The sequence below is a fragment of the Bicyclus anynana genome, chromosome 18 (genome assembly GCF_947172395.1).
Source record: "Bicyclus anynana chromosome 18, ilBicAnyn1.1, whole genome shotgun sequence".
In the NCBI taxonomy this organism is placed as follows: domain Eukaryota; kingdom Metazoa; phylum Arthropoda; class Insecta; order Lepidoptera; family Nymphalidae; genus Bicyclus; species Bicyclus anynana.
The window spans coordinates 10,421,727-10,447,324 of NC_069100.1; the positions used below are offsets into that span (position 1 = coordinate 10,421,727).

General features: G+C 37.0%; 1 protein-coding gene across 1 annotated transcript; it reads right to left on the minus strand.

Moving 5' to 3' along the window:
- Positions 1-2,388: 2,388 nt before the first annotated feature.
- LOC112048256 (methionine--tRNA ligase, cytoplasmic) lies at positions 2,389-25,314 on the minus strand. Its single transcript, XM_052886870.1, has 24 exons — positions 25,044-25,314; positions 23,835-23,964; positions 22,922-23,075; positions 21,284-21,427; positions 21,029-21,126; positions 20,331-20,447; positions 19,681-19,797; positions 18,739-18,814; positions 17,569-17,696; positions 16,896-17,000; positions 15,617-15,794; positions 15,003-15,167; positions 14,216-14,317; positions 13,470-13,587; positions 12,577-12,647; positions 11,960-12,057; positions 11,144-11,292; positions 9,794-9,926; positions 8,529-8,672; positions 6,587-6,722; positions 5,773-5,829; positions 4,863-5,042; positions 4,271-4,462; positions 2,389-3,651 (listed from the first exon to the last, which is right to left on the minus strand). Exons 1-24 carry the CDS (start codon positions 25,144-25,146, stop codon positions 3,532-3,534), a joined length of 3,015 nt encoding a protein of 1,004 aa, XP_052742830.1. The 5' UTR covers positions 25,147-25,314; the 3' UTR covers positions 2,389-3,531.
- Between the last annotated feature and the right edge of the window lie 284 nt (positions 25,315-25,598).

Below are 25,598 nucleotides of genomic sequence, written 5' to 3' on the forward strand. Positions count from 1 at the left end.
CATGAATGTATTTATTTAATTGCAGTAAACACATTTATAGCAAAAAAAATACGCAATGCAATTACATTAGAAACCGACCAATCAGAATCGTCCAAATCATTATTGACTCATCATTAGCACGTGCGCAGGTAGCCGTTTATCGATAATTAGGGTGCGCAGGTAGGCGCGCTGCACATTCCTATCTTTTTTGACTTTTATGACCGGACGACTCAGATGATAACGCGCATACTATAGTAACGTTTTTCGGTTGTGTGCATTTAAAGAAATTAAATATCACGTGTCACAAACGGTGAACGGTGCACGGTTTATGCCTATGGGTACGCGTGGTTAAGAAATGGGGTAATCTTTTTTTATTATTATTATAAATATACTTAAACAATACACATCACTATCTAGCCCCAAAGTAAGCATACAGAGTAGCTTGTGTTATGGGTGCTAAGATAGTTGATATTGTAGTATTAATATACAATAATATACTACATATAAATACTTATATAATGTATAAATACACACAGACACTTGAAAACACTCATGCTCATCACACAAATATTTTCCAGTTGTGGGAATCGAACCCACAGCCGTGGATGCAGAAAGCAGGGTTACTACCCACTGCGCCACGCGGCCGTCTCTTTCTTTAATCTTTTGGGGACGTACTAACGTACTAACTAAGGGACATGATACCGAAAACTGCGTGAAGAGGTTAAATTTAGTTTCCACAACGATATTTTAAATACCAATTATGTCGGAAATGAGAAAATTCAGATTTTGAAAATTTTGAGCACGCAATGTACAGCGAACAATGCGATAACAACGCTCCGCAATCTACTGCAACATCGACAGCAAATCGGCTGGCTACACTTACCTATCTAATACCTATTTTTTATACTTTACAAGTTTTTAACTAGGTACAGGTAATTAACTTACTTCAGGTTGTTTCTCGTTTACGAGACGTTCTGTCGTCGTAGTAGGTACGATATTCATGAGTACTGAATTGATTTTATCTAAGCATTTCAAGACTTCTCAGTCAACACACACAAACACACACAATACAAACAACACAATTGTATGAGTATTCGTTACAGAAAATCACTACTAACATAACATAAAACATACACAAAGGTTTTTGAATTTTGGTTTGTTTGTCAACAGACCGCCGAACACGAACTAAAGAAAAAATAGCGTAGTGTCTAGCGAAAGGACCTAAAGTTTCAATATTTTGAAATACCTATTAACCGCGCCGCGCGGCTTAGGTTAGAGAGAGATAGCAATTATTTTCCTCGGCACCGGCGGCGGTCGGCAATACAACGTCGCGCAGTTTGTTTGTGACTTTGTATAGATAGATACCTATTAGTCGTGACCTGCCTATTTGACCTCTTGGAAAACAGCTGATCGCGCGCATTTTGCAAATTAAATTTACATTGCTAGTTTTTGTTAAAAATCTTGATTTGACGATTTTTATTAAAAATCGTATTGAGATAATGTTATCCATACCAGTGTTTGAATAATGCTACTATTCTCTATACTATACTATCTTTTACGTTATAGAATAACGTGAGCATATTTATTGTATAACATTTTCATTAAAAAACCATTTTTTAAAATAAAATGATTATAAAATATTTCATTTTCCCATCTTTAAACTAACAACATATCAATTATTAAAGAATCATTCATTGTCATTTATCGATAAGTAATAAGACTTCTAAGAAAATTTCGACCATAGGTAAACATTATCATCATCATTATCAACCCATATTCGGCTCACTGCTAAGCTCGAGTCTTCTCTCAAAATGAGAGGGGATAGGCCAATAGTCCACCACGCTGGCCCAAAGCAGATTGGCAGACTTCACACACGCAAGAATTAAGAAAATTCTCTGGTATGCAGGTTTCCCTACGATGTTTTTCCTTCACCTTTTAAGACACGTGATATTTAATTTATTAAAATGATCTACTAAACCGATATGTGAAATTATTTTTAACAATAGAAAGCTTTTTGCGAGTGTCATAGGCATTGATCTCTTATAATAAAAGCGTCCTTTTATTACAGTCATGTAGAAAATTTCACTTAGAAACTGGCCAATTTTGCTTTGACAGTTTTAGAATTATTGGTAAAGAAAATACTTGAAAGCCTTTAAATATAGTTCAATATTCAATAAAACCCCAAATTCAGAACAAATTAAACCTTAAGGAATTAGTTTAATTTGCAAATGCGACCACTTGAATTGAGTGCCAAGAAGTTGTGTTTTACACTCATTGAGTGGGGACGTTTTTTGGTCGCTGATTATACATCCACTTTTTAATAGGCGATCGATGGTCATAGGCCATATTTTATCACTCTGCCATATCATATTATTCTTGGTTTGTATAAATTAAATTAAAAGCTGTTAATACCTCCACAATCATTTATTTATTACATACCATGTGCCACATTTACAAATACAACTTATTCAATACAAAATACGCTAGACGCTATATTGTAATGAACACATTAAAAAAACTTAATTGGTAAATCATAATACTCTTTTTCTTGAATAAAAATTAAAAAAAATATTATTCTGAACTTTTGTTTCACAAAATGCTGGAAAAATAAATAGAGTATAAATTAATGAGATACAAAGCACCAATCGTATGCCGCACTAGCTTTCGCATTACACTTTGCCTGCGTGAGACAAAGGTATAGTATAAAGTAATAAATAAATATTTCATTATAATAAAAATTAATAACAATTTTATTTTGCTATTTTCTGTGAAAACCATATCTTTCCAAAAATGTTACACATACTTAACATGAAATGGCTTCGTGGTCTTAGTTCTCTGGTAAGCTTATAAGCTTCATATCAAGAGGTCTTTATGAGGTTTGAATTTAAAGGCCTCTCCTATAAGATAGTGGGCCAATGAAATAGGCGGACTTTTTCAACTTTTTTGTAATTGTTTCACCCCAACATACTACTCTAAAAGGATAGAAGTAGCAATAATTTAAGGCCGGCCGCTCAGAGATTGCGTCAATGTCACCTTTTTATATTTGTTATTTAATTAAATGTTAATAATGTAGCCCAAAATTAATTATTGTAAGTTGACAGTATAATTATTAAATTTTTAATGTTATTACTCGTTATTAAGGTTAATAAAAGATATTAAAATATTTCATTGACATTGACAGATGTCAGAAACGCAATCTCTGAGTGGCCGGATTTTAGTAATACGATAGCTTGGCAATTCCGTTGATGACACTCCCATGGTATGCGAGTGTCGGGGGACGTATGACTGCGGGGGTGGGAAATCGTGCGCACGGCAGTGTCAGAATTCAGGTGCATCAGTTGTGGGCAGTCACTGTCGACGACAACTCGTATTCATATTCGAAAGTGAGTCCGACCTTAATATCAATATTATTATAATCTCCTAGCCTAAAGATATTGATTCCAAAATAGGCAATTGCAATTTTTTTGGCTTTATTTTTTTTCCGGAATATAGCAAAATAAAATTAATTATTGGACATTATAAATATTGTCTGTATTAGCGACGTTCCTATATCTATTTATTGTTGACTTGCAAAGCGGCAAGTTGTTTTTTGAGATCCAATAGTGTGTTGACTTCCGGCTGCCATATTGTTTTGTCTTTTGTCGATGCTTTCAGTTTACGCACTTTGTCACCCTGCAAAAATAAAGTATAGTGAAAAAAAATATAGACAGCTACTAGCCTGTAAAAAATTTAATTAAAAAAAAATTGACAGTTTACTCAATATAAATTATGCATGAAATAAAAAGGAAAAATATTTTGTGGTTGTTAGATTTTTGTAATTAGCCAACCAAATACAGGCTATATTTATTCTTAATACAATATGATTTTTCGCTAAACCTGTTTTATGTAATTAATGTAATAAATAAATAAATAAACAATGTGGCATGCCAAGGTCAGGATTAAGGCCTAACTCCTCTCATTCTGGGAGGAGACTTGTGCTCAAAAGTGAGCCGAATATGGGTTGTTAATAATGAAGTGCGTACAATCAAAAGCGTTTGCAATTGCATATTAAACGTTATACCTCTTGTGCGATAAAACGCTAACTCCACAGGGCCTGTAGCGAAGTACCATGTCGATTCAAACTACAAACGCTAACGCTTCGAAAACTTCGAAAGGTCACGTGATCAAGTTGTCCATCGGATCTGTCATTCCGATACATTTTGTTAGTTTTCGAAGCGTTAGCGTTTGTAGAAAGAGAATCGACGTGCCACTTGGCTAAGACCCCAGGGCTTTCTAGCCACTAGAAAATTACCTGTTCAGCGATAGCTTTTTCCAAGTCGGCAGCACTGCTGCTATTACTATTACTGGCAACATTGGCAGCACTGCTCTTCTGTTGCGTCTGCGCTTCCGTTAACTGTTTCTTTAATGACAACAGTTTGTCTACTTCCGGTTGCCACACCGCTTTGTCTTTGGTCGTAGATTTTAGTTTTCTCACTTTGCCGCCCTGGAAAAACATATTTAATGTTGAAAATAATTATATTTAGGGTGTATATCTCCGTTATACTCTAATATTATAAAGGCGAAAGTTTGTGTGTAAGTGTGTGTGTATATTTGTTCCTCGTTTACGCTGCGGCTACTGAAGCGATTTGGCTGAAATTTGGAATGGAAATATATTTCACTCTGGATTAACACTTAGGCTACTTTTCATCCAAAGAAAAATTCATGGTTCCCGCGGGATTTGTGAAAAAATTAATTACACACGGACGAAGTCGCTGGCGTCCGCTAGTTTATTATAAAACACGACTAAAGCTCACGTATCACGTGAGTTTTAGACGTGATTTATAATAAATTAATATTAATATGAATAAAAATCACGATAGTTTAAATTCTAAAATAAGCTTTACCTGTTCCGCTACAGCCTTCTCCAAGTCAGCAACACTGTCGCTGTAAGCTGTGTTGTTCACAGCTGGTTGTTGCGCCGGAAGTGATGACAACTGTTTCTTCAACGCTAACAGTTTGTCTACTTCCGGTTGCCATATTGATTTGTCTTTGGTCGACGATTTCAGTTTTCTTACTTTTTCACCCTGAATATTAAAATCAAACAACAATAATAAGATTTACACTTTATATGTCCACATCTAGACTAATACTATAAAGAGAAAATATTTGTATATAATTAAAAATAACAAACTCAAAAGCTACTTGAAAAATTCTTTCACGAATGTAAAGCTACATTATCAGTGAGCAACTAATGATATATTTTATTCCCGTATTACCACGGGAATGTGAACTAAGGGGGGTGAAACCGCGAGGCGTCAGCTAGTTATTTATATACCAACATATTTGTTGTTGTTGTATGCTCGATTTAGTTATTGTAGTAGAAGCAAAATAATATGATTTTTTATAAAAGAACTAGCTGACGCCGCGCGGTTTTACCCGCGTGGTTCCCGTTCCTGTAAGAAAACAGGGATAATATATAGCCTATAGCTTTCCTCGATAAATAGGCTATTTAACACTGAAAGAATTTTTCAAATCGGACCAGTAGTTACTGAGATTAGCGCATTCAAACAATCACACTCTTCAGCTGTATATATTAGTACAGATATTTGCCATATTTTTTTTTTTTAGAATATGACCAATATCCCATACCCCTCTAACTAGTCGGGAAAGACTGAATTAGGAGTGGGTATAATAGATATACAGCGGGGATCAAACCACCACCCCTCGGTGATGATTCCGACCGCTCTTACCGTTGAGCTATTGAGGCTTGATGATGTACACACTAGACAAGTAAGTTTATGCCGAGTAACTCACCTGGGCTGCAATAGCCGCTTCTAATTCGGCTGCAGTCTGTGGAACTTCGCCATTTTGCTGAAATAAATACATTTTCTAAAAACAACCAAATTTACTTTAAAAAACATTATTTCATTAAGAAAATAGGAGTATTGATATGCTTTGATGGAGGATTAAGACGGTGTCGTACCCTTTACAAATACGAAATTCAAAAACGAATACATTCTCTAGAAATAAAATGGACTACTTTTTATTGGTAATTATTGGTTATTATCACAGAGTAACAAGGGCGAGTCTGTACAAACTGGTTGGTGAAACCCAAATAAAAAAACAAATGTCACGCGTCTCCTTAACATCCGCATAATTATGCAAACTTTAATTATAATTTGTATTTCAAAATTTAACACTAACAACAATTACGTAAATGAATATAGTACGCGTGTAGAAGAAGCGTGACGTTTGATTTTTATGCGTTTCACCGGCTTCACCAAGTTGCTTGTAAAGACTCACTCTGTATCGTCTTAACTAACAAACTTAACACATTCACACATACACATCCATACCCACACACCCACACACACAAAACACACAACCACACAAAAATATATTTATTTGTGTTTGATATTGTTTTACGAATTCACCTTTCTTGTTTTTGCCTACTACAGTTTATCTTAATTTTAATTTTAATAATTAACACTAATGGGAATCCACTGGCTCCCAAGATACAGTTACAGCTAGTTTGGAAGCCAGGGATCTACTCTATTATTGTATTAGAAATTTTTTACTGTGTGATTAATATATTTTTTTTTAACTCTGTGAGTCGGACTATACGCACCTTGGCGCGGTCGCTCTGCGAGCCCGCGTACTTGGCGCGCAGCTTATCGATCAGCTCGGGCTCCTGCTTGGCGAACAGGGGCTCCGGCTTGCCGATGGTGTGACCAGCCGGCAAATACCGGACCAAGGATGGCTTCCTGGATAATTAATTATAGGATTGGTTTTTTAAGTAACTAGCGGGCCCGGTCAAGCTTTGTTTGACTTTTGTGCACTTCTTCCCTACACTTACCTACCCTACTCCAACCCTACCCCTACCCTACCCTATCCCCACCCTACCTCTACCCTACTCCTACCTTACTCCTACCCTACCCCTGCCCTACTCCTACCTTACTCCTACCCTACCCCTACCCTATACATATTAAAATTCAAATTATTACGAATCGTTTGTATTTGGAATTTTTTTACGAATCGTTTGTATTTGGAATATTTTTACGAATCGTTTGTATGGAGTTATAATTTTTTTTTTAGTCTTCTTAAATTTTTCTCGCCGTAAAAACCATCCTAGAACTTCAAAGAACATTTAAAAAAAATGGCCAAATTGGTTCAGGCGTTGTTGAGTTATGCGCTTACCAACGCATTTTGCGATTCATTTTTATATTATAGATTATCAAAAGGAAAGTGATTTTAAAATTTTTGAAGTGGAACTTCTTTAGGCGCATGAGGGTAAAATTTTTACAGATGTAACCGTCACGCCGGTATGCAACGGAAGTGTCGAAAAAGAGAGAGAGAGCGATCGAGACCGATTGAGAGAGAGTAAGACAGGGCGAACGTAGCATGAAGCAACTAGCCGTGGAGTGAGAGTATATAGCAAGCAAGTGAGAAAGATTGGGAGAAAAAGTGAGACAGAGCGAACGTCGTATGTGCTATGGAGTGAGAGGTGGGAGAGCTATAGTGAGAAAGATTGAAAGAGAGAGAGAATACGAGATGTCGAGAAATAATACACGCCATATTGGTTGTGTATTCGTTTACTAGTTAATTATTAGAACTTTAGATGGCATTTCTGTCGCATAGCGTCATTTGCAGTAAACGCAGATTTTTCATCTATTTACTATTAGCCCTTATACAGTGTATAAACAGTGAGCGATTTGTATAAATATAAACAAAATTTATAAATTAGTTCGCCAAAGAAGTTTCACTTCTGACATGTGTACTTTGTACGTACGCATTTTTTTTTCAAAGCCTTATTTCATTTAGGCTTTGTTTGTCACGAGATAAAATAATATACAGGGTGCTGGGTATTCCCTATAACTCTGGGATTATATTCTTTACCGAAAAAAAAAAATTAAATTTTCAAAGAACATGTCCTAAAATTAATATTTTCGGAGTAAATGATATTTGTTTCGTAAATATATCTTAAAATGTGTCTCTTATAATTATGATGTAGCCAAACTTTAAAAATTTAAAATGCAAGGATATGCAAGAATGCAAAAAGGTTACTGGGCTCAGAAAGCAACTTGTCGACGTATGTCCGACAAGTAACAATAATTTGATAACCAATATTCAATTAGCGTATCTGTTAGATAATGGGCTCAGGCAGCATTCAACTTGTTGGCGTATGTCCGACAAGTAACAATAATTTGATAACCGATATTCAATTAGCGTATCTGTTAGACAATGGGCTCAGGCAGCATACAACTTGTCGGCGTATGTCCGACAAGTAACAATAATTTGATAACCGATATTCAATTAGCTTATCTGTTAGATAAGGGGCTCAGACAGCATACATCTTGTTGGCGTATGTCCGACAAGTAACAATAATTTGATAACCAATACTCAATTAGCGTATCTGTTAGATAATGGGCTCAGGCAGCATACAACTTGTCGGCGTATATCCGACAAGTAACAATAATTTGATAACCGATATTCAATTAGCGTATCTGTGAGATAATGGGCTCAGACGTCATTACATCATGTCGGCGTATGTCCGACAAGCGATTACTCACTGGGGGTTGATCCTCAGCGCCTCCTCGTGTATGTTGAGCTGGTCGCGCAGGCGGCGGCAGGTGGCGGGCACGTAGGGCGCCAGTAACGTACATAGAAGCGCCACCAGCTGGCAGCACAGAGCTATCGCCGTCGCGCCCTTTACTCTGGAATACAGATTATCACAATAATTAAACATATCTAATATTTTTAATATCTTCCCTGTAGAAGACTACGGAGATACTTTTTGTAGTGCGAATTTTTTTTTATCGTACTTCTGTATCGTTAATAAAATATATTTTCAGTAACAGTTTGTACTTTTTATGAAATGTATTTTTTTTTTTTCAATTTCTGAAAAATAACAATGTGTCCATTATTTTGTTATCAACGGCCACAGTGGCGCACAGTGACCTGTGTGACCCAGGTGATAGGTTCATCATCATCATCATCATCATCATCATCATCATTAACCCATATTCAGTTCACTGTTGAGCACGAGTCTTCTCTCAAAATAAGAGGGGTTAGGCCTTACTCCACCAAGCTGGCCAAATACGGACTGGCACCCATAGAGAAAATTCTCAGACATGCAGGTTTCCTCACGATGGTTTTCCTTGATACGTGATATTTAATTTCTTAAAATGCATGCAACTGAAAAGTTGGAGGTGGATGCCCCGGATCAGATTTGAATTTACAAAGGCATATGGCATATCCACTTTGGTATCTTGACTAACAGTGACAGGGTGACCGCTTAAAATCCGTTTTAAAGTAAATATTGTTTATTGTTATTGTTTTTTTCTTATGTAAACTGATCTTATGTAATCGTTAATTTATTTTAATATTACGGAAATGTGCATGCCGTCTACCTTCATTTGATTGTGCAGAGCCTTGTGTTTGTGTTTTTTTTTTTTAGATTGTATTTGTGTAAATGCTGCAACAGTCACTGGTGGACCAAATAAATAAATAAATAAATATTTTGTTTTCGGTATGGAAATAGCTAATTTCTCATGGACGCTTCACAATTCACTTACGAATTGTGAACCCACATTTTTTGTAGACCTCCGTCGACTCTCCCATGGACCTCTGGGGGATCCATCTAGACCAATTTGGGAATTAGTGGCTTAGTGGAACATAGTCAAGTACGTACTTGTCGTCGTCGGAGCCCTTGAGCAGCACCCAGGGCTGCGCGGCCTGCATGTGCTGGTTGCCGAGCCGCGACACGCTCAGCACGTGGCGCAGCCCCTCGCGAGCGTCCGCTAGTAGTGTAATATACTGCAGTAAGTGTACGTACTTGTCGTCGTCGGAGCCCTTCAGCAGCACCCAGGGCTGCGCGGCCTGCATGTGCTGGTTGCCGAGCCGCGACACGCTCAGCACGTGGCGCAGCCCCTCGCGCAGCCGCCCGCGCTCTATCGTGCTCACATACGCTGCAACAACACACCGGGTTACTAGAGGATGGGTGACCGCGTGACCGAATAGAAAAGATGTGTGTACGTATAGACGTATTTTCTATTGTCTTGTTATCTTGATAAAGACTAAGGGGAACAGGTGTAGACTGCAAGACCTAGCAATAAATGAAGAATATGACTGCCTTCCTCTCACCTCACCTTATTTGACATCTTTGATGAAAACAAAGGATAGGCAGGTGTAGGCGGCAAAACCTGTCAAATAAATGAAGAATGAATTCTTGCCAGTTTCTCCTCTCTCACTTCCCTGTGTGACCCTTGTGATGATATTTCAACTGTTCCTTCGATTACAGGTGGTATTAACATTAATTATTTATGTTATTGATTATGTTGTTAATTGATATTAATAAAAAGGTATTTGATGACTTGAGCTCAGTTGTTTGTGAGGCAGCGTAGACACCGTCATGCTGCCAGTCGCGTTAGTAATTTTGTGCAATATAGTAAATGTTTTGTGTTCCGATTATTGATTATGTTTTGTGTTGTAATTATTGTTTATCATAAATTGTTTATTGTGGGTACAAAGAACATTAAAAAGATATTGTTACTAATTCGTTCGTCGTATGAGGATATGGAATTAAACACCTGGTGACTCGTATAAGACCATTCCAGTCCTTAATCCAAGTATCGTAGCCGAGTTTACTATAGTTCACTTGTATCGCTGGTAACACTTGATGATCACTTCACTCCGTTTAGAAGTTAACTGCACCGAGCGACGATCGGGTCTTCCACGGTAACCCTCACGGGTCACGGGGTAACAGTGATCGGGGCGTTGGCCCCTCTCTGTGATGCTCGACGCCGCCTGCAACGACAGGCGGGGCGCTGGGTGGGACCTGTTTAGGTCCGTAGTGTCAACACCGAGTTCATCAGATCCGGTGTTATCTTGCCGCATCGCGATCGAGCTCGCAGAAGAACTGCCCCGAGCGTCGAATCTGTCGTGTATTTATACCCGCCGAAAGATGTCCAGAAAATTCTGGGACCGCCTACACGCGTGTTGTTTATTCCACGGAGTTCGCCAAATCAAAATAATAACAATAGATATGCGATCAAAACATCTCGACTGGTATACAACTCGAAGGGGCGAGCGATTATGAACCCTATGTATGTAGTAATAGGGTTCTCCCAAAGAATATTTACCAGCAATATCTCTGTTAATGATATATATATATATCTCTAATTACCAGCGATCTCCCTGTTAACGAGTGCTATGAGCTCATAGTCAGCGTCTGTGAGCGTCATGTCCGGCACGACTCCCTTGAACGTGCTGGCGCAGAAACTCAGCGAACGGTGGCAGAAGTTGCCCAGGTTGTTCAGCAGCTCCGAATTGTTCCTGGAATATATCAAATAAATATTCGTATATCTGGACAAAATACAATTTGTCATCTAACCTCAAAATAAAGTTTGTGTTATGGGTGCTAAAACATCTGATATAAGTATATTTATACATCTTATATAAACGGTAAAAATTCTGTTTATCGCCGATATAATTTTTGAGATTGGTTGCTTGCGTAACTATCAAAGCGAACTTTGAGTATCTCTAGTACCATTCCTATATGAATCCAATACTTATAACGCCGAGGATTTTAATATCAAAAAAAAACAATATTAATTTTTTTCTTTACAAGTTCGCCCTTGATTACAATCTCACCTGATGTTAAGTGTTGATGCAATCTAAGATGGAAGCGGGCTAACTTGTTAGGAGGACGATGAAAATCCACACCCCTTTCGGTTTCGACCCTCTTTATTTCTACCATTTTCATAAAGACTTACCTTTTATGATAATATATCAAATTATAGAATACGAGCTGACGTCCCGTGGTTTCTCTCGCGTAGTTCCTGTTACTGTCAGAATACGGGGATAAAATATAGCTGACTCACATATAACGTGACTTTCTAGTAGTATTTTCTTTTAAATCGGTTTAGTAGATTCAGAGATTATCCCTACAACAGCACAAACTTTACCTCTTTTGTGATTATAAAGTGTTCTGAGACAGTACCTGGTGCCAAGCTCCGTCCAACTAAAGCTGGAGTCGGAAGTTTCCGGCCTGATGCTGGCCAAGTAGAACCGCCATACGTCCGCTGGTATGCCGGTCTCCTATCGAAAAAAAAAAACAATATTATTAGTCTTATAGTGGAATTCATAGATGTTGTAGGGGCACCCCCAGGGGATCATTCATCCGCTGAGTGTCAAATTCTCAAACAAATAGTTTAAATTCGACACTCAGCAGCTGAATGATCCCCTAGGGGTGGCCCTGTCTATGTCTATGAATTCCACCTTAAATCGTTAGATGGGCCTCAAAGCATCGCGGAATTATCATTGGTTTCGCACATTGAGTACGTCATCACTCGTTACACATTTCTCTTTATTCATGTTGTGGCTTGTGTTTTAACACTTCCAAAATGAACACGAAGGCATAATTAAAGGATTAAAATGAAAAAAAAACAGTAAATATTTTTTCAAGTCCACGTCCACTCACTACTAAGATAAGATGTGCGTGCACGTCTTTGGGTAATGACATAAAATTGTGCGTTTTATAGTATGGAGGGGCCCATCTAACGATTTATATCGATGGTTTACAAAATACTCCTATGTATTTTAAAAGTAAAGCTATACCTGAGCGTCGGTTCCAAACACGCCTACACCTCTGGACTTAGAGAACTTTCCTTCCTCGTAATTTAAATATTCTGCAACAATATTTTATTATCAATTTAATTATGGATTTTTTTTAATTAAAATAAACCTACACAATTTAAAAACACAAACACACTTGGTCTATCATCTTAGCACTATGTTTTCAGACCAATTATTGTATAGGATCTGCTTCGCTAGACGTTACTTTTCTGTATATGATCAACGATCTAATGCAATTGTCTAAAAACTGTCTCTATAGAATCCATGTTTCATAGATCATCAGTAAAAGAGCTCTGTAAAAATACCTTTTGTGTAGTTGAATGGTGTAAAAAATTGGCAAAAGCTTTAGTTTAGTATAAGATACATACCAAGTCTAAACTCGTTTTCTTCAGAAAATGACAGACAATTTTGGTTGTAAATTTGGGTGCGATACTGGTCCGATTCCGGAAGTTGTGGGTTCGAATCCGGTCCGAGGCATGCACCTCCAACTTTTCAGTTGTGTTACATTTTAAGAAATCAAATATCACGTGTCACAAACGGTGAAGGATAACATCGTGACGAAACCTGAATACCAGAGAATTTTCTTTATTCTCTGCGTGTGTGAAGTCTGACAAACCGCATTGGGCCAGCGTGGTGGACTATTGTCCTAACACCTCTCATTCTGAGAGGAGACTCGAGCTCAGCAGTGAGCCGAATGTGGGTTAATTATGATGATGATAGTATAACTTAAGAAGTATTATAGTACAAGCGCATTTAGTCTTACCGCTACATAATAGTAGTAAATGAAGTAAAACTTTTTTAACATTCGTTCGCCTCGCCCGATTACACTTTTCGTAACGCATTCACCAACTTATTAATAAAAAAAATTAACGAACCTGTAGCAAATATATGATCAACCAGTGTGAGACCCTCATTCACTCCTATGATGGTAGCGGGGAACATAATTCCGTGGAATGGAACATTATCTTTGGCCATGAACTGGTATAACTTTACCTGTGAATTAAAGAATATCACACTATCACATCACATCACATTAATATCACACTTCACATCACACTAATATTATAAAGGCGAAAGTTTGTGTGAAAGTGTGTAAGTATGTTTGTTCCTCTTTTAAGCTGCAGCTACTGAAGCGATTTGACTGAAATTTGGAACGGAAATAGATTTTACTCTAGATTAATACATAGTCTACTTTTCGTCCCGGAAAAATCCATGGTTCCCGCGGGATTTGTGAAAAACTGAATTCCATGCGGACGAAGTCGCGGGCGTCCGCTAGTTAAGAATAGGCTGGTTGACACTTTTTTCTAAATGACAAATCCCTTACAAATTACCCTTACTTGCATTCGACAAGAATACTAGTTAATAATTACTTAGACGTTTAGTACATCAAGTGTGTTAGTGACGTCACAAAATGGATGACAGCCTTTTTGACGTCTGGAAAATTTAGAAAATTGCGTGATATTTAACACTTTTGCTGCAACACTGACTTTTCTGTACTTTCCTCTGGTGTGGTACGAGGTCCATCGACCTCGTAACTCTTGAACACGCTAGACGTACAAGGTCAATTGACCTCGTACCGCAGCGAACGTGTTAAATTAAGTTTTATAACGCCAGAACTTACGTCATAATCTTTATCCTTTTTCCACCATTTCTCGTAGTTTTGAGTGAAGCATTGCGTTATACTGAGGTAGCCTATGGGCGCGTCGAACCAAACGTAGAACACCTACAATTAAAAAAAAAAACATTGCTACATCTACATTGTGATATGTGTGCGTGTGTGTATATATATACACACACGCACATGTATACACGCTGTATACGTACATGCATAATTTGTGTTTTTCTAAAAGTTATATTTTATTAAAGAATGTCTTATGTATGTTTTCTTAGTGAAAAATTTAAAGCTGCTGCCAAGCCAAGTTGATTCAGACTCGCATACGAAAGGTTCCGTATTATTAATTATAAAAACAGCAAGACAATCACGTTTGTTGTATGGGAGCCCCTTAATTGTTTATTTTTCTGTTTTTTCATTTGTTATTATAGCCACAACAGAAATACATCATCTGTGAAAATTTCAACAGTCTATCACATTTTATAAGATTTTGAATTTGACGGCCTTCGTGGCGCGGTGGATTTACAAGACGAAGGTCCTGGGTTCGAACCCCGGCTGGGCCGATTGAGGTTTTCTTAATTTGGTCCAGGTCTGTCGCTTACCATCAGGTGAGATTGTAGTCAAGGGCTAACTTGTAAAGAATAAAAAAAAAAGAAAAAAGAAAGGCTGGTGACAGATGGATGGACAATAGACTTAGTAATTCCATTCGTAAAAGGTAGTTCCTTTTCATCACTTGTAGTTCATCAGTTTTACCTTTTGGGTACGGATCCCTAAAAGCAAGTAGTTAGTTGGTTACCTTGTTAGTGTACCCAGGCACTGGCACCGGTACCCCCCACTTGAGGTCGCGCGTGAGGGCGCGCGCGCGCAGCGAGTCGCGCAGCCACGCGCGCGTCACGGCGCGAGCGGGCGGCGACCACCCACCCTCTACTGTGTTGAACCACGTGCGGATTGACGGCTCCAACTGGAAATATACTTATTTATTACTTAACTAGCGGACCTGGTCAAGCTTCACTTCGCATTCACTCATTCCCTACCCTATCCCTATCACACTAAAAAAGCGATTTTATATTATAGACTAGTGGATCCGGTCATGGGCGAAGTGAGGTTTAAGGTTTCGGGCGAAACTGAAGCTGAAAAGTGACCTTATGTGGATGTTTCGGTTTCGGACGAAACTGAGGCTGAAACTGAAATTAACTAGTTTCGGTAGGACAGTATTAATTTGTAATATGAAATATTCAATCTAAGTATAGCTGCTCCCTCCTAGATAAAATCCTGGCTACGGCCATGAACACCAGATTCGCTTTGACTTATGTGCGTTTCTTTCCTACCTCATCCTTACCTCTAACCTACGGCCTATCACGTCTCATCATGATTTTTACCTATCAACAATAATAATCAAACACATCCTACCTGTCCCAATTCAATGAACAGATGTTCACTAGGTCTGACGGTGGGTCTATGGGCACACACTTTGCAGCGCGGCTCTATCAGCTCTATGGCGTTGATTAGTTTTCCACATTTGTCGCACTGGTCACCTCTAGCGCCGTCGTATAGACAGCCGGGGTGAGGACACGTGCCTTCTACGAACCTGAATAGACACAATAGGGATGATGACAGTTTTTTAAATTGTATATAAATTAAGAGTATACTAATAGTAAAGCAATTTTGTAAAAGGAACAGGGTATCTGCGATCATTACTTTCGGAGCTACAGGGATTTAAAGAGTCAGATTTGCGGCGCTGCCGCGGATCCCCGAAAAACGCCACATACAAAATGGCTCGAAATAATGACGTCATAGGCAATGTAATGATCGTTAGATTTGTATGCGCGTTCAAACAAAATTACTAATATCTTTGTTATTTGTGCGTTTATGCTTATAGTTCATATATTAAAAGATGTCACATTTGATGTAAGGAAGCTAAAACTGTATGAATTTTCATCGAATTACGATAAAATATTTTTAATAGTTTTTGAAATTTTATCTCATTTATTTTGCAAATATCTAGACAATCTTTGCTTTTTATTTATAAATTAGTTAACATTGACCCTATTTACCCGAATGTATCATATAAATCAATATATTCAAACCTAGTCATCATCCCCATTGTTTTAACAATAAACAAACGACACGAAAACTTTGTTCTGCTTTACACTTTTGGATTTTTCGTTTATTGTTCATAAATTGTTTAAGTGTAAAAGCTTTCCAAATTTTTAATTGTTTGAAAATTTGTTATCGATTAAAAATGGCTTTTTATTGCGTCTTCTACGGTAAATTTCTTAACACATTCACTGCGGTACGAGGTCAATTGACCTCGTACGTCTAGCGTCTTCAAGAGTTAGGAGGTCGATGGACCTCGTAACGGACCAAAGAAAAGTACAGAAAAATCAGTGCCGCAGCGAACATGTTATAGAATGGTGCGGGTGACAGTTCGCTCTAAGTTTGCCGCGATTCACGATAATATGGACGTCATACAGGCGAATGTCACTGTACCCATGCTATCTAAAAACACATTAATGTGAAAATCACGCTAAAATCGAAGCCATCCAGTCGACTATTTCTTTTTCTGTCTACAACTATTTATGTATAGAAATATATACAAGAAATATATGTGAATTGGGGACGCCACAAGTGCTATCTATGCTAGTAGAAAAATTCATTTTGTGTTATTCTAACATAAATGTATACATACCTGTCAGCCAGGAATCTCTGACAGTTTTCACAGAACAGTTGGCTGACGGACTGGTTGGTGACAAAACCGTTGTCCATTAGCTTCAAGAACATCCTCTGAGCAATCCTGAAACGTTTTTTGTAAAATTACTAAATTCAAATTGACCTGAAATCTATTTTAATCACATTGATTTAATTTCAATCAAAATCTTTAACAAGTCAACCTTGTTCAAGTTTTTAATAATGTTTATGTTATCATGGAGACATAATGAACTTCCACGCTTCCAATATTTTTAATGTACTTTATAGATATTACTATAAATAATTTATTATTATTTTTATTTATTAATATATTTGATTACGTTTTTTCGCTTGAGGCAAATTTCAAGATTCAAGCGCTTTGTGATTTCACCGGCAGCTTTGCCCTTCATATTCAGATTAAGATACACAATCAGAAAAACTAAATAGGTATACTTAGTTTTTAGTTCTTATAAAGATATATAATTATCTTGGCGTGGATCGCGAAGTACTTGAAGCGGCGTTATGATGATGGATATGTCATGACATATAACGTATACGAGGTGCTAGAATGGTGACCCCGCACTACCAAACGTAGTGTTGGTCGACCCCCCACCAGGTGGACTGACGACATCAAGCGAGTCGCAGATGATGATATATACGATGGATGTTCTCACTCGGTCTGCTGCGCGGTGGTGGTGCGGCCGAAACAGTCGAATCCGATCTCGAACCAGCGGTACACCGCGTCGTGGATCGCGAAGTACTTGTCGCAGATCTCGCGTGGGGTTATGCCTTCCTCCAGCGCCTGACAGAACATGGACATTCTTTATTATCCAGCTACGGCGAAGCTAAAAGGAAGGGTGCCGTGGGAGACTAACATTCCGAAGGACCACAGTATAAAAGTGAATAAATATTATTACCTAACAAATGAACTAACTAAAAATGGCTATGTAGTTAGTCTGCACGCCGTAGAAGTAAGTGCGAGAGGATTACCAGCAAAATCTCTCTATAACTTGCTCAAAGACCTTGGCCTCTCTAGAAGTGCAGCTAGTTCTATATTAGAACGAGTATCCAAAGCTGCTCTAATAGGATCTTACCAAATTTGGATAGGTAGGGAGAACAACACGAGCAGAGAACGGGGAGTGTTGATCGATCGTCAAGGAATTCCTTAACCCTACATCCAGTAGTCACAAATCCTGGACTTTTTTTTTCTACCACGCGATGGACCCTAAGATATTCGTCTCGTCTCATGATTTTGGCAATCTATTTATGTATGTATGTTCCACCGTAACGCATTAACTACTGAACTGATTTTAATAAATGAAGTGTCAAAAGATTCGTAATAATACCCGGGCTTTATAAATTTTATCAAAATTTTATAACGGAATTGAATCTTAGAAAAAAAATTAAACTGAGATAATCATCAGTGTTTGGTATCAAAAGAAAGGTCTTAGCGAGCACATTATTTATATTATATTGTTTAAGTCACAATGTGTTTTTAAAATCCGGGTACAGTTCGCGTGGTTGAGTCGTTTCATTTTCATTTTTATATCAGACGATGTAGATAAGAAGCGGAAAACTATTAAATAAAAAATAAAATTATATAAAAGTTAAATTAAGTAAACTATAACCCGACTACATAGTACAACAACAGGGTTCTAAAAAGGATGAAACAAAATGTTTCAGATAGGAATTCGAAATTCGTCTTGCTTAGAACCGTGTTTTACGAAGTTGGGTTATAGTATTTAAGCTTTACTTTTCTTTTCTGTCATGAATAAGTATGCCAATGTTGATGTAAGTTAGAGAGAGTTAGAGATTGAAAATGTGTAACGAATTTGGTAACTCACTTTGGTTTCAGTGGCGGTGCCGTACTCGTCTGTGCCAGATACAAACAACGTATTGTAACCACATAGCCGACAGTACCTGTGGACATTACATATAAATGTATTAAACAATTGAGTGACAAACAAATACAGTGTAAACTCCATGTAACGTCACTCGGTTTAACGACAAACTCGCTAAAGCGTTGACATCACATGGCTCTGATAGGTTTACCTTGCCTTCCATACAATGATACACTCTATAAAGCATTACACCCACCCTCAATAACGACAAAAATTAAGTAATAAAATGTACCTTATAAGTTGCCAATAGTGAAAACCACGCTCGCACGCTCTTCGCAAAAAAAGACCATGACTAATATTTAGAAGTTATGGACTTATTTCGTTATATACTCTTAGTTGCTCACAAACTATCAAACTGTATAATAAAATAAAATCACTGCGTGTATTGACGATAAAATTTTACTCATACATTTTTCTTCTTTCCGTTTAACGACAACTGTCTATAACGCCATAAAATGTACGGTCCCTTCAGTGTCGTTATATAGTGTTTAAACTGTCGTTATATCGAGTTTACGTTATCAACCTATTTCGGCTCACTGCTGAGCTCGAGTCTCCTCTCAGAATGAGAAGGGTTAGGCCAATAGTCCACCACGCTGGCCCAATGCGGATTGGCAGACTTCACACACGCAGAGAATTAAGAAAATTCTCTGGTATGCAGGTTTCCTCACGATGTTTTCCTTCACCGTTTGAGACACGTGATATTTAATTTTTTTTAAATGCACACAACTGAAAAGTTGGAGGTGCATGCCCCGGACCGGATTCAAACCCACACCCTCCAGAATCGGAGGCAGAGGTCATATCCACTAGGCTATCACGGCTCGTATAGAGTTTACACTGTCTTTATACAGAGTTTACACTGTTTTCACATTAGGAATAATTTCTCACCTTGCAAATATATCAGCTGAGAGCACGCAGCCAATGATGTTGCCCAAGTGCGGTACATTGTTTACGTACGGCAGCGCAGATGTGATCAGCACGTTCTTTCGACCTTTGACTGGTAAGCTGTGAACAACACATATACAGTCGTCTAAAATCCAGAATAAGAAATATATACCCTCATCTGTTATTTATTTGGGATAAGAAATAAATGATTGAAAATATTCACAGTGACACATTGCAAATAGGTTGCTGCTTAAATTGCAGCCAAACATATTTTTTATACAAAAGTTAGGACCATGAACTGGATCAAAGGCAACCTATTTTTTTAATTCTACACAAGTTAGCCCTTGACTACAATCTCACCTGATGGTAAGTGATGATGCAATCTAAGATGGAATTGGGCTAACTTCTTGGGAGTAGGATGAAATCCACACTCCTTTCGGTTCATCGCTTGGTGGTACGTCTTTGTCGGTAGGATGGTTACTAGCCACGGCCAAAGCCTCCCATACTAGTAACAACTATAACTAACCTAATTATTGATACAATAGGGAGGAGGGGAGTTTACCAAAAGTTGTTACAAACCAGATGTTATTTTTACTGTTGCATAATTAATAATATTCATCTCTATTTACTTTCCATAAATTAATGTTACTTACATTGGTTTTTCAGACTTCAAGGGTTCTGGCAAACTTTTCACACCATTCAAAAAGTTCTCCTTCGCTGCTTCTCTCTCTTCTGCTGTTACAGACAGCTCGGGAGATTCATCTGGTGATCTGAGGATGTATTGGAGAATTATTTATATTATTTGTCACACAATAGGAATAGAGTGGGAAAAAAACAGATGGATCATTTCATGAACACTACCAAGGTTGAAGGTTCACAGTTGTGAAGTCAGTGATCTTGAGTTTCATAATTTGATCTGCCTGTTCCCTTTGATAGCCTCAAATAAGCAAGCAAACAATAGGAAGTAGCAGTAATCATCAAGACACTTAAGTGGAAGTGGTTAGAGGCATTGACAATACACTTACTAAGAAAAGTAGAGTAAAACACTGATGATGACCCTGAATAAGAGAGTTGATGGGGGGCAAATAGGTAAACTCTGCAAGGGACCAACTAGGTAAAATATTGGCGGAGACCTTTGTCCAAAGAGACAATCAGATTTTTTTTTTAATAGCGCAACAATTAAGTATGATGGTAAGCATTAATGTGGTCTAAGTTGGAGCTTGCTTACCTAGAAATCGCTTATTCACTCTTGCTTTGCTAGCTTAGGAGGTGAATTTATAAGTGTCAGTGAACACATACACAAATATTTTGAAGAAAATTTCTTAATATTAGTAAGTACTATCTAACTTACCCAATAGGTGAAACCATATTGGTGATTTGTGGCACACCCAAAGCTGAATTTGGAACAAACGGCCCTTCAACAGTTCCATCCCATTGGCTGAGAGCATCCTGTAAGTAAATAAAAATACTCATTGAAGGCATCAAAAACATTACTCTCTCTATCATCCCATCACAACGAAAGAGAGAGCAATATTTTCGATTGTGCTGCTATTGGTCGACATTGTCTTTTTCACGAGATATGTTAGTATGATGGTTTTAGTCTTACCTCAACAGCTTTAATGGATGCGAACTCCTCTGCCCATTTTGTGATGTTGGTAAATTCATTGAGGTAGGCTTGTTTTAAAGTCTTGTTGAATGCAATCGGATATAATGTACTCCATACTGAAATATCTGCTGATGATATTTTGTCCTGCAAACACAAAAACATTATACAGTCAAGTTTTGAAGCCTCAAATATAGCTCCAAGGTTAACATGTTATGGGTTTGTGCCCTGCATGTTTAAGACTCCTAATACAATGGCTAAATGCAGGGGAACCAACCAACCACCTATATAAAAAAACACACATACAGCCAAACGTAGAACCTCCTCCTTTTTGGAAGTTGGTTAAAAAGGAGGGTGTTATATGTTTAATGTATCTGTAGATTTGTCTGTGGCATTGGAACAATTATGATACAAGTTTTTAGTTTAAAAATGACAGGATTGAGATGTTTCATATTGCTGTGAAATTTGCTTGTGATTTTCATCATGTATTTTTTTTTTATTTTGTATAAGCTAGCGCTTAGCTGCAATTACGCCTGATGGTAAACGATGATGCGACCTATTGTGGAACATGCTAGAAGATGCACTCTTGACTTGGAAGATACTCATATTGTAGGTGGTGGGGAAAACCGAAGCTGGGAGAGCATTCCATATATAGCAGATCCAAAACTCGGATCCAATTTGAAGATATCTGCATTTTATTTAATAAGATCAATATACAGGGTGATTCGGACTTTAGTGCGGACATTTTTTTTCGTGGTTCTGTATCATTAATAGAACATAAATCTACAAACAGTTCGATACATTTTATGTAATTTTTTTTTTCAATTTATGTCTCAGAAATAACAAAATAATGGACACATTCCCAAACAAACTGCGCAACTGCTGGCGGCACTTTGTAAGACGCCGACAAAGAAATACCGGCAGTAGTCATATCGCTTCGGCTTCGGCTGACGGGGGTGGCAGGGGTGAGGGGATCGAAAAATCCCTGAGGACGCCTGCCGAATTGCCGATGGGCGACCAGTGACAGACAATCTGCCGTCGCTTGCGCATTTAAGTCGAATCATCCTTTAATGCAAAAGTTTGCGTAATAATAATCATCATTTGTATTTCATTATTCCAATCGAAAGTTTATAATTTTTATTATTACTACGCATTATTAATGGTCCTAAGCCCAATAAAGTATGAAGGGAAAATCGATACTCAACTCAAAAGTGACGACCTTTAATTATTATAAAAAATAAAAGGTACAAAAATAAACGTAGAAAGGTCAACGGCCCTCGGCGCGGGCGCTCGCTAACCTAGTACCTACCAGCTGATTTTGTATTGATTGCCTATTACTGTGCTATTACTTAGTACAGCGATAGGGTGACCCTCAAATTCTGTTTAAATGTTTAAACTTTAGCTAACGATAACTTTGTTATTGTTGAGTTAAAAAAAAAAAGAAAAATACGTGTTCATTAAATTTTGTTTATGTACAAAATATAAAAATATCCGTACTTGAAAAAATTTCTTCCTGTATTTCTCACATTAATGTTGTGTGTCTAATAGCTAAATTCATAAGTATCAAGAATCTTTTAATATTATATTTTTTTTTCTGATATTACAAATACTGATAATATTACTGATTCTGATAATACTCACCCCAATGATATATTTCTGTTTCTTCAACAGCCCCTCAATCATGAGTAACAAGGAGTTCAACGCTTGTTTCAAGTCAGAGGGCACAGATTTACTGGTAAGTACTGTTGTTACCACCGGTTGGAGTCGTGTTGCCTCCCATTCCAGTATCTGGTGACTAGAAAAATTATTGCTCATGCATTAAGGCATCAAAACAATGATCCATAAGAGAAAGATTTTAGGTCTATTTCATCATCTTTGATCTTCACATAAAGTGTATTAAATTAATAAGAACTTGAAGACTTAATATATCCACAGTAAAGGGGTCAGATGCAACACAAAATTTCAATCTCACTTGACTATACAGGCAGTATAGAATAGACAGTAATACATACAGTATTTCCAACTAATTTCTTTGCTTATATTAAAAAAAAAAAACTAATTTAAACGATGATTGATTAATATTGTAAAAGCTGATTATTATAACTAAATCTAATATAAACTTTAAATGTATAGCTTATCAAAAGAAGTTTGTCAGTTATATTAAGGTCAGTTTATACCTTCTATATGCAAAAACTTACTTTACACGTAGTTCGTATGATACATTCTAAGAAAAGCAGCCATATAAGCTACTTGGGCTAACTGCTAGAGCATATATTATATTGTTTGTCTAAACATGGTCTAAGCTAATATTATAAAATGGTCAGATATAATTTTTTTTGGTTGTTTGTTTGTTACATGCTCTGAAACTAATGGACCAATTTTTAGAAATTCTTTCACCAATGTAAAGCTACATTATCAGCGAGTAACACAGGCAAAGTTTTATCCCACAGGAATGGGAACTATGCTGGTGAAACTGTATGGAATCTGCTAGTTAGGTTCAATTACCCCAAAGTGATTAACTGGTAAGTCTAGATAGATTTTGTAAGCTTCTCACCATTGCCCATTGTCTGATAAGTCAGGGTAAAGGTACAGTGTCGCTGCATTGCTGCTGAAGAACTTCAAGTCTTCATTCACTTCAAGAATGGGCAGAATTCTTGGTCCGGGGAAGACATCTGTTGATTGTGCTGAGAGAAATGCATAAACAGTTTAAACCCTTGAAAGCTACAACTGTGTTTTTGCACCCAAGTGACTTAGTTTTGTGTCTATATCTTTTTTCGAATTTAAACACAGCGCCTTGAGATTGTGTATGCTCTGACGTGAATAATCGTAATTTGTGTATAATTTGACAGTGGCCCTAGAACATGCAGAAAAGAAAGGTCTCACAAGCCCTGTTTTCGAGATATTCTTGCAAGCCAATGTTTTTACACCCATTGTAGTCATAGAGGTAAAGAAATCACTGTAGCCTTAAGCCTATAATAATCTCTTATCCAATTAATATTATAAAAGTTTATACATGTATGTATGAATGTCTGTTAGTCTTTCACACAAAAACTACTGAGTGGATTTGTCTGAAATTTTCAATGAAGGTACATAATAACCTGGATTCACATATGGAACTTTTTATTCTGGAAAAAGCTATGGTTTCTGTGAGAATTGTCAAAGACTGAATTTCACACAAAAATTTACGGGTGCCTCTAGTAAAATATAAACATGGCTAAAACATGAGCGTGTTCTTGCAACACAGAGTGAACCAAACTTGGTTAGGAGCCAGCTATGGGTTCAAAACTAGTTGGGCATACTCCAACAATATGTTTAAATTATATTTCATTATTTTGATAGTAACAATAGTTTAAATTACACATGTCACATGTTACATATAGCTCCAATATTCAAATGCAAATTGGTAGATGGTTGAGAGAAAAATCTCAGTAGTTTAGATTAAATAAAGAAGAAAATTCAAGGAAATACTACTTTAACTAATTTTACTGTAATATGTAAAATTGTATGGAATACAATTTGGATATTTAAGTACTTAGTTACTGAACAAAAATTTAATAAATAGGTACTTATCTGTATTAAGGAAAAGAAGCCACATATTTAAGTAAAAAATTCCCAATGATGCAATAATAAGTTGGTATGGAAATCACTATTTTATTGGTTTTAAATCGAAAAATTATAAATTATGTAAATTACAAAATATCCCTGGTAAAATAATCTAATATTTATTATAGAAATGAGAACATAATTTGAAATATTTAAATACCTTCCAGAGAAGCAGCTCGAATTGTAAAAGCTTTGCCAGATAATTTCCCAGCTATAAGCAATTTTAGCGTTGCTGTGTTATTCTGGTTAGTGTAAACTATCATATTTGCTATATTTAATTCTTCTTTCTACATAAAATGCAATATTTTTCTATACATAACCTAAAATCCAATTCCAATCTCACCAAAATTCGCAAAAGTGAGAAGTTGGCAATTGGCAGTTGGCATTTGTCAATGTCAAAAACACTTTTTTTTATATAATGTCCTGGAATCAAGTCTTTTTCTAATTTACATTCACCTACGATTCACGTTCCACTTAGCGATCACAATGACCACAGCACAGCTTTTCCCGTTACACTTGAGCAGAGTAAATTATTAAAAAAGGTATACTTGAATGTAGCAACTTTTTAACTCAAGTGTAATGGTTACGGACGTTACGGAGCGTTGAGTGGCGACGAGTTAAAAATGATTAAACGTGATAACTTATTATTTTCATTTACTAATACAATAATTTGCACTTTATAACATAAAAACTGAAAATAAATAATAAAACAATA

What these genes read in the sequence shown, in the direction of transcription:
- LOC112048256 (XM_052886870.1), bottom strand. Translation starts at nt 25,146, where the DNA reads ATGATAGTTTACACTAACCAGAATAACACAGCAACGCTAAAATTGCTT. An exon ending in TGCCTGGGTACACTAACAAG is followed by an intron (nt 14,318 to 15,002) that starts GTAACCAACTAA and finishes TTTTAATTGTAG; the next exon opens with GTGTTCTACGTTTGGTTCGA. An exon ending in GCGCTGAGGATCAACCCCCA is followed by an intron (nt 6,723 to 8,528) that starts GTGAGTAATCGC and finishes TTAATTATCCAG; the next exon opens with GAAGCCATCCTTGGTCCGGT.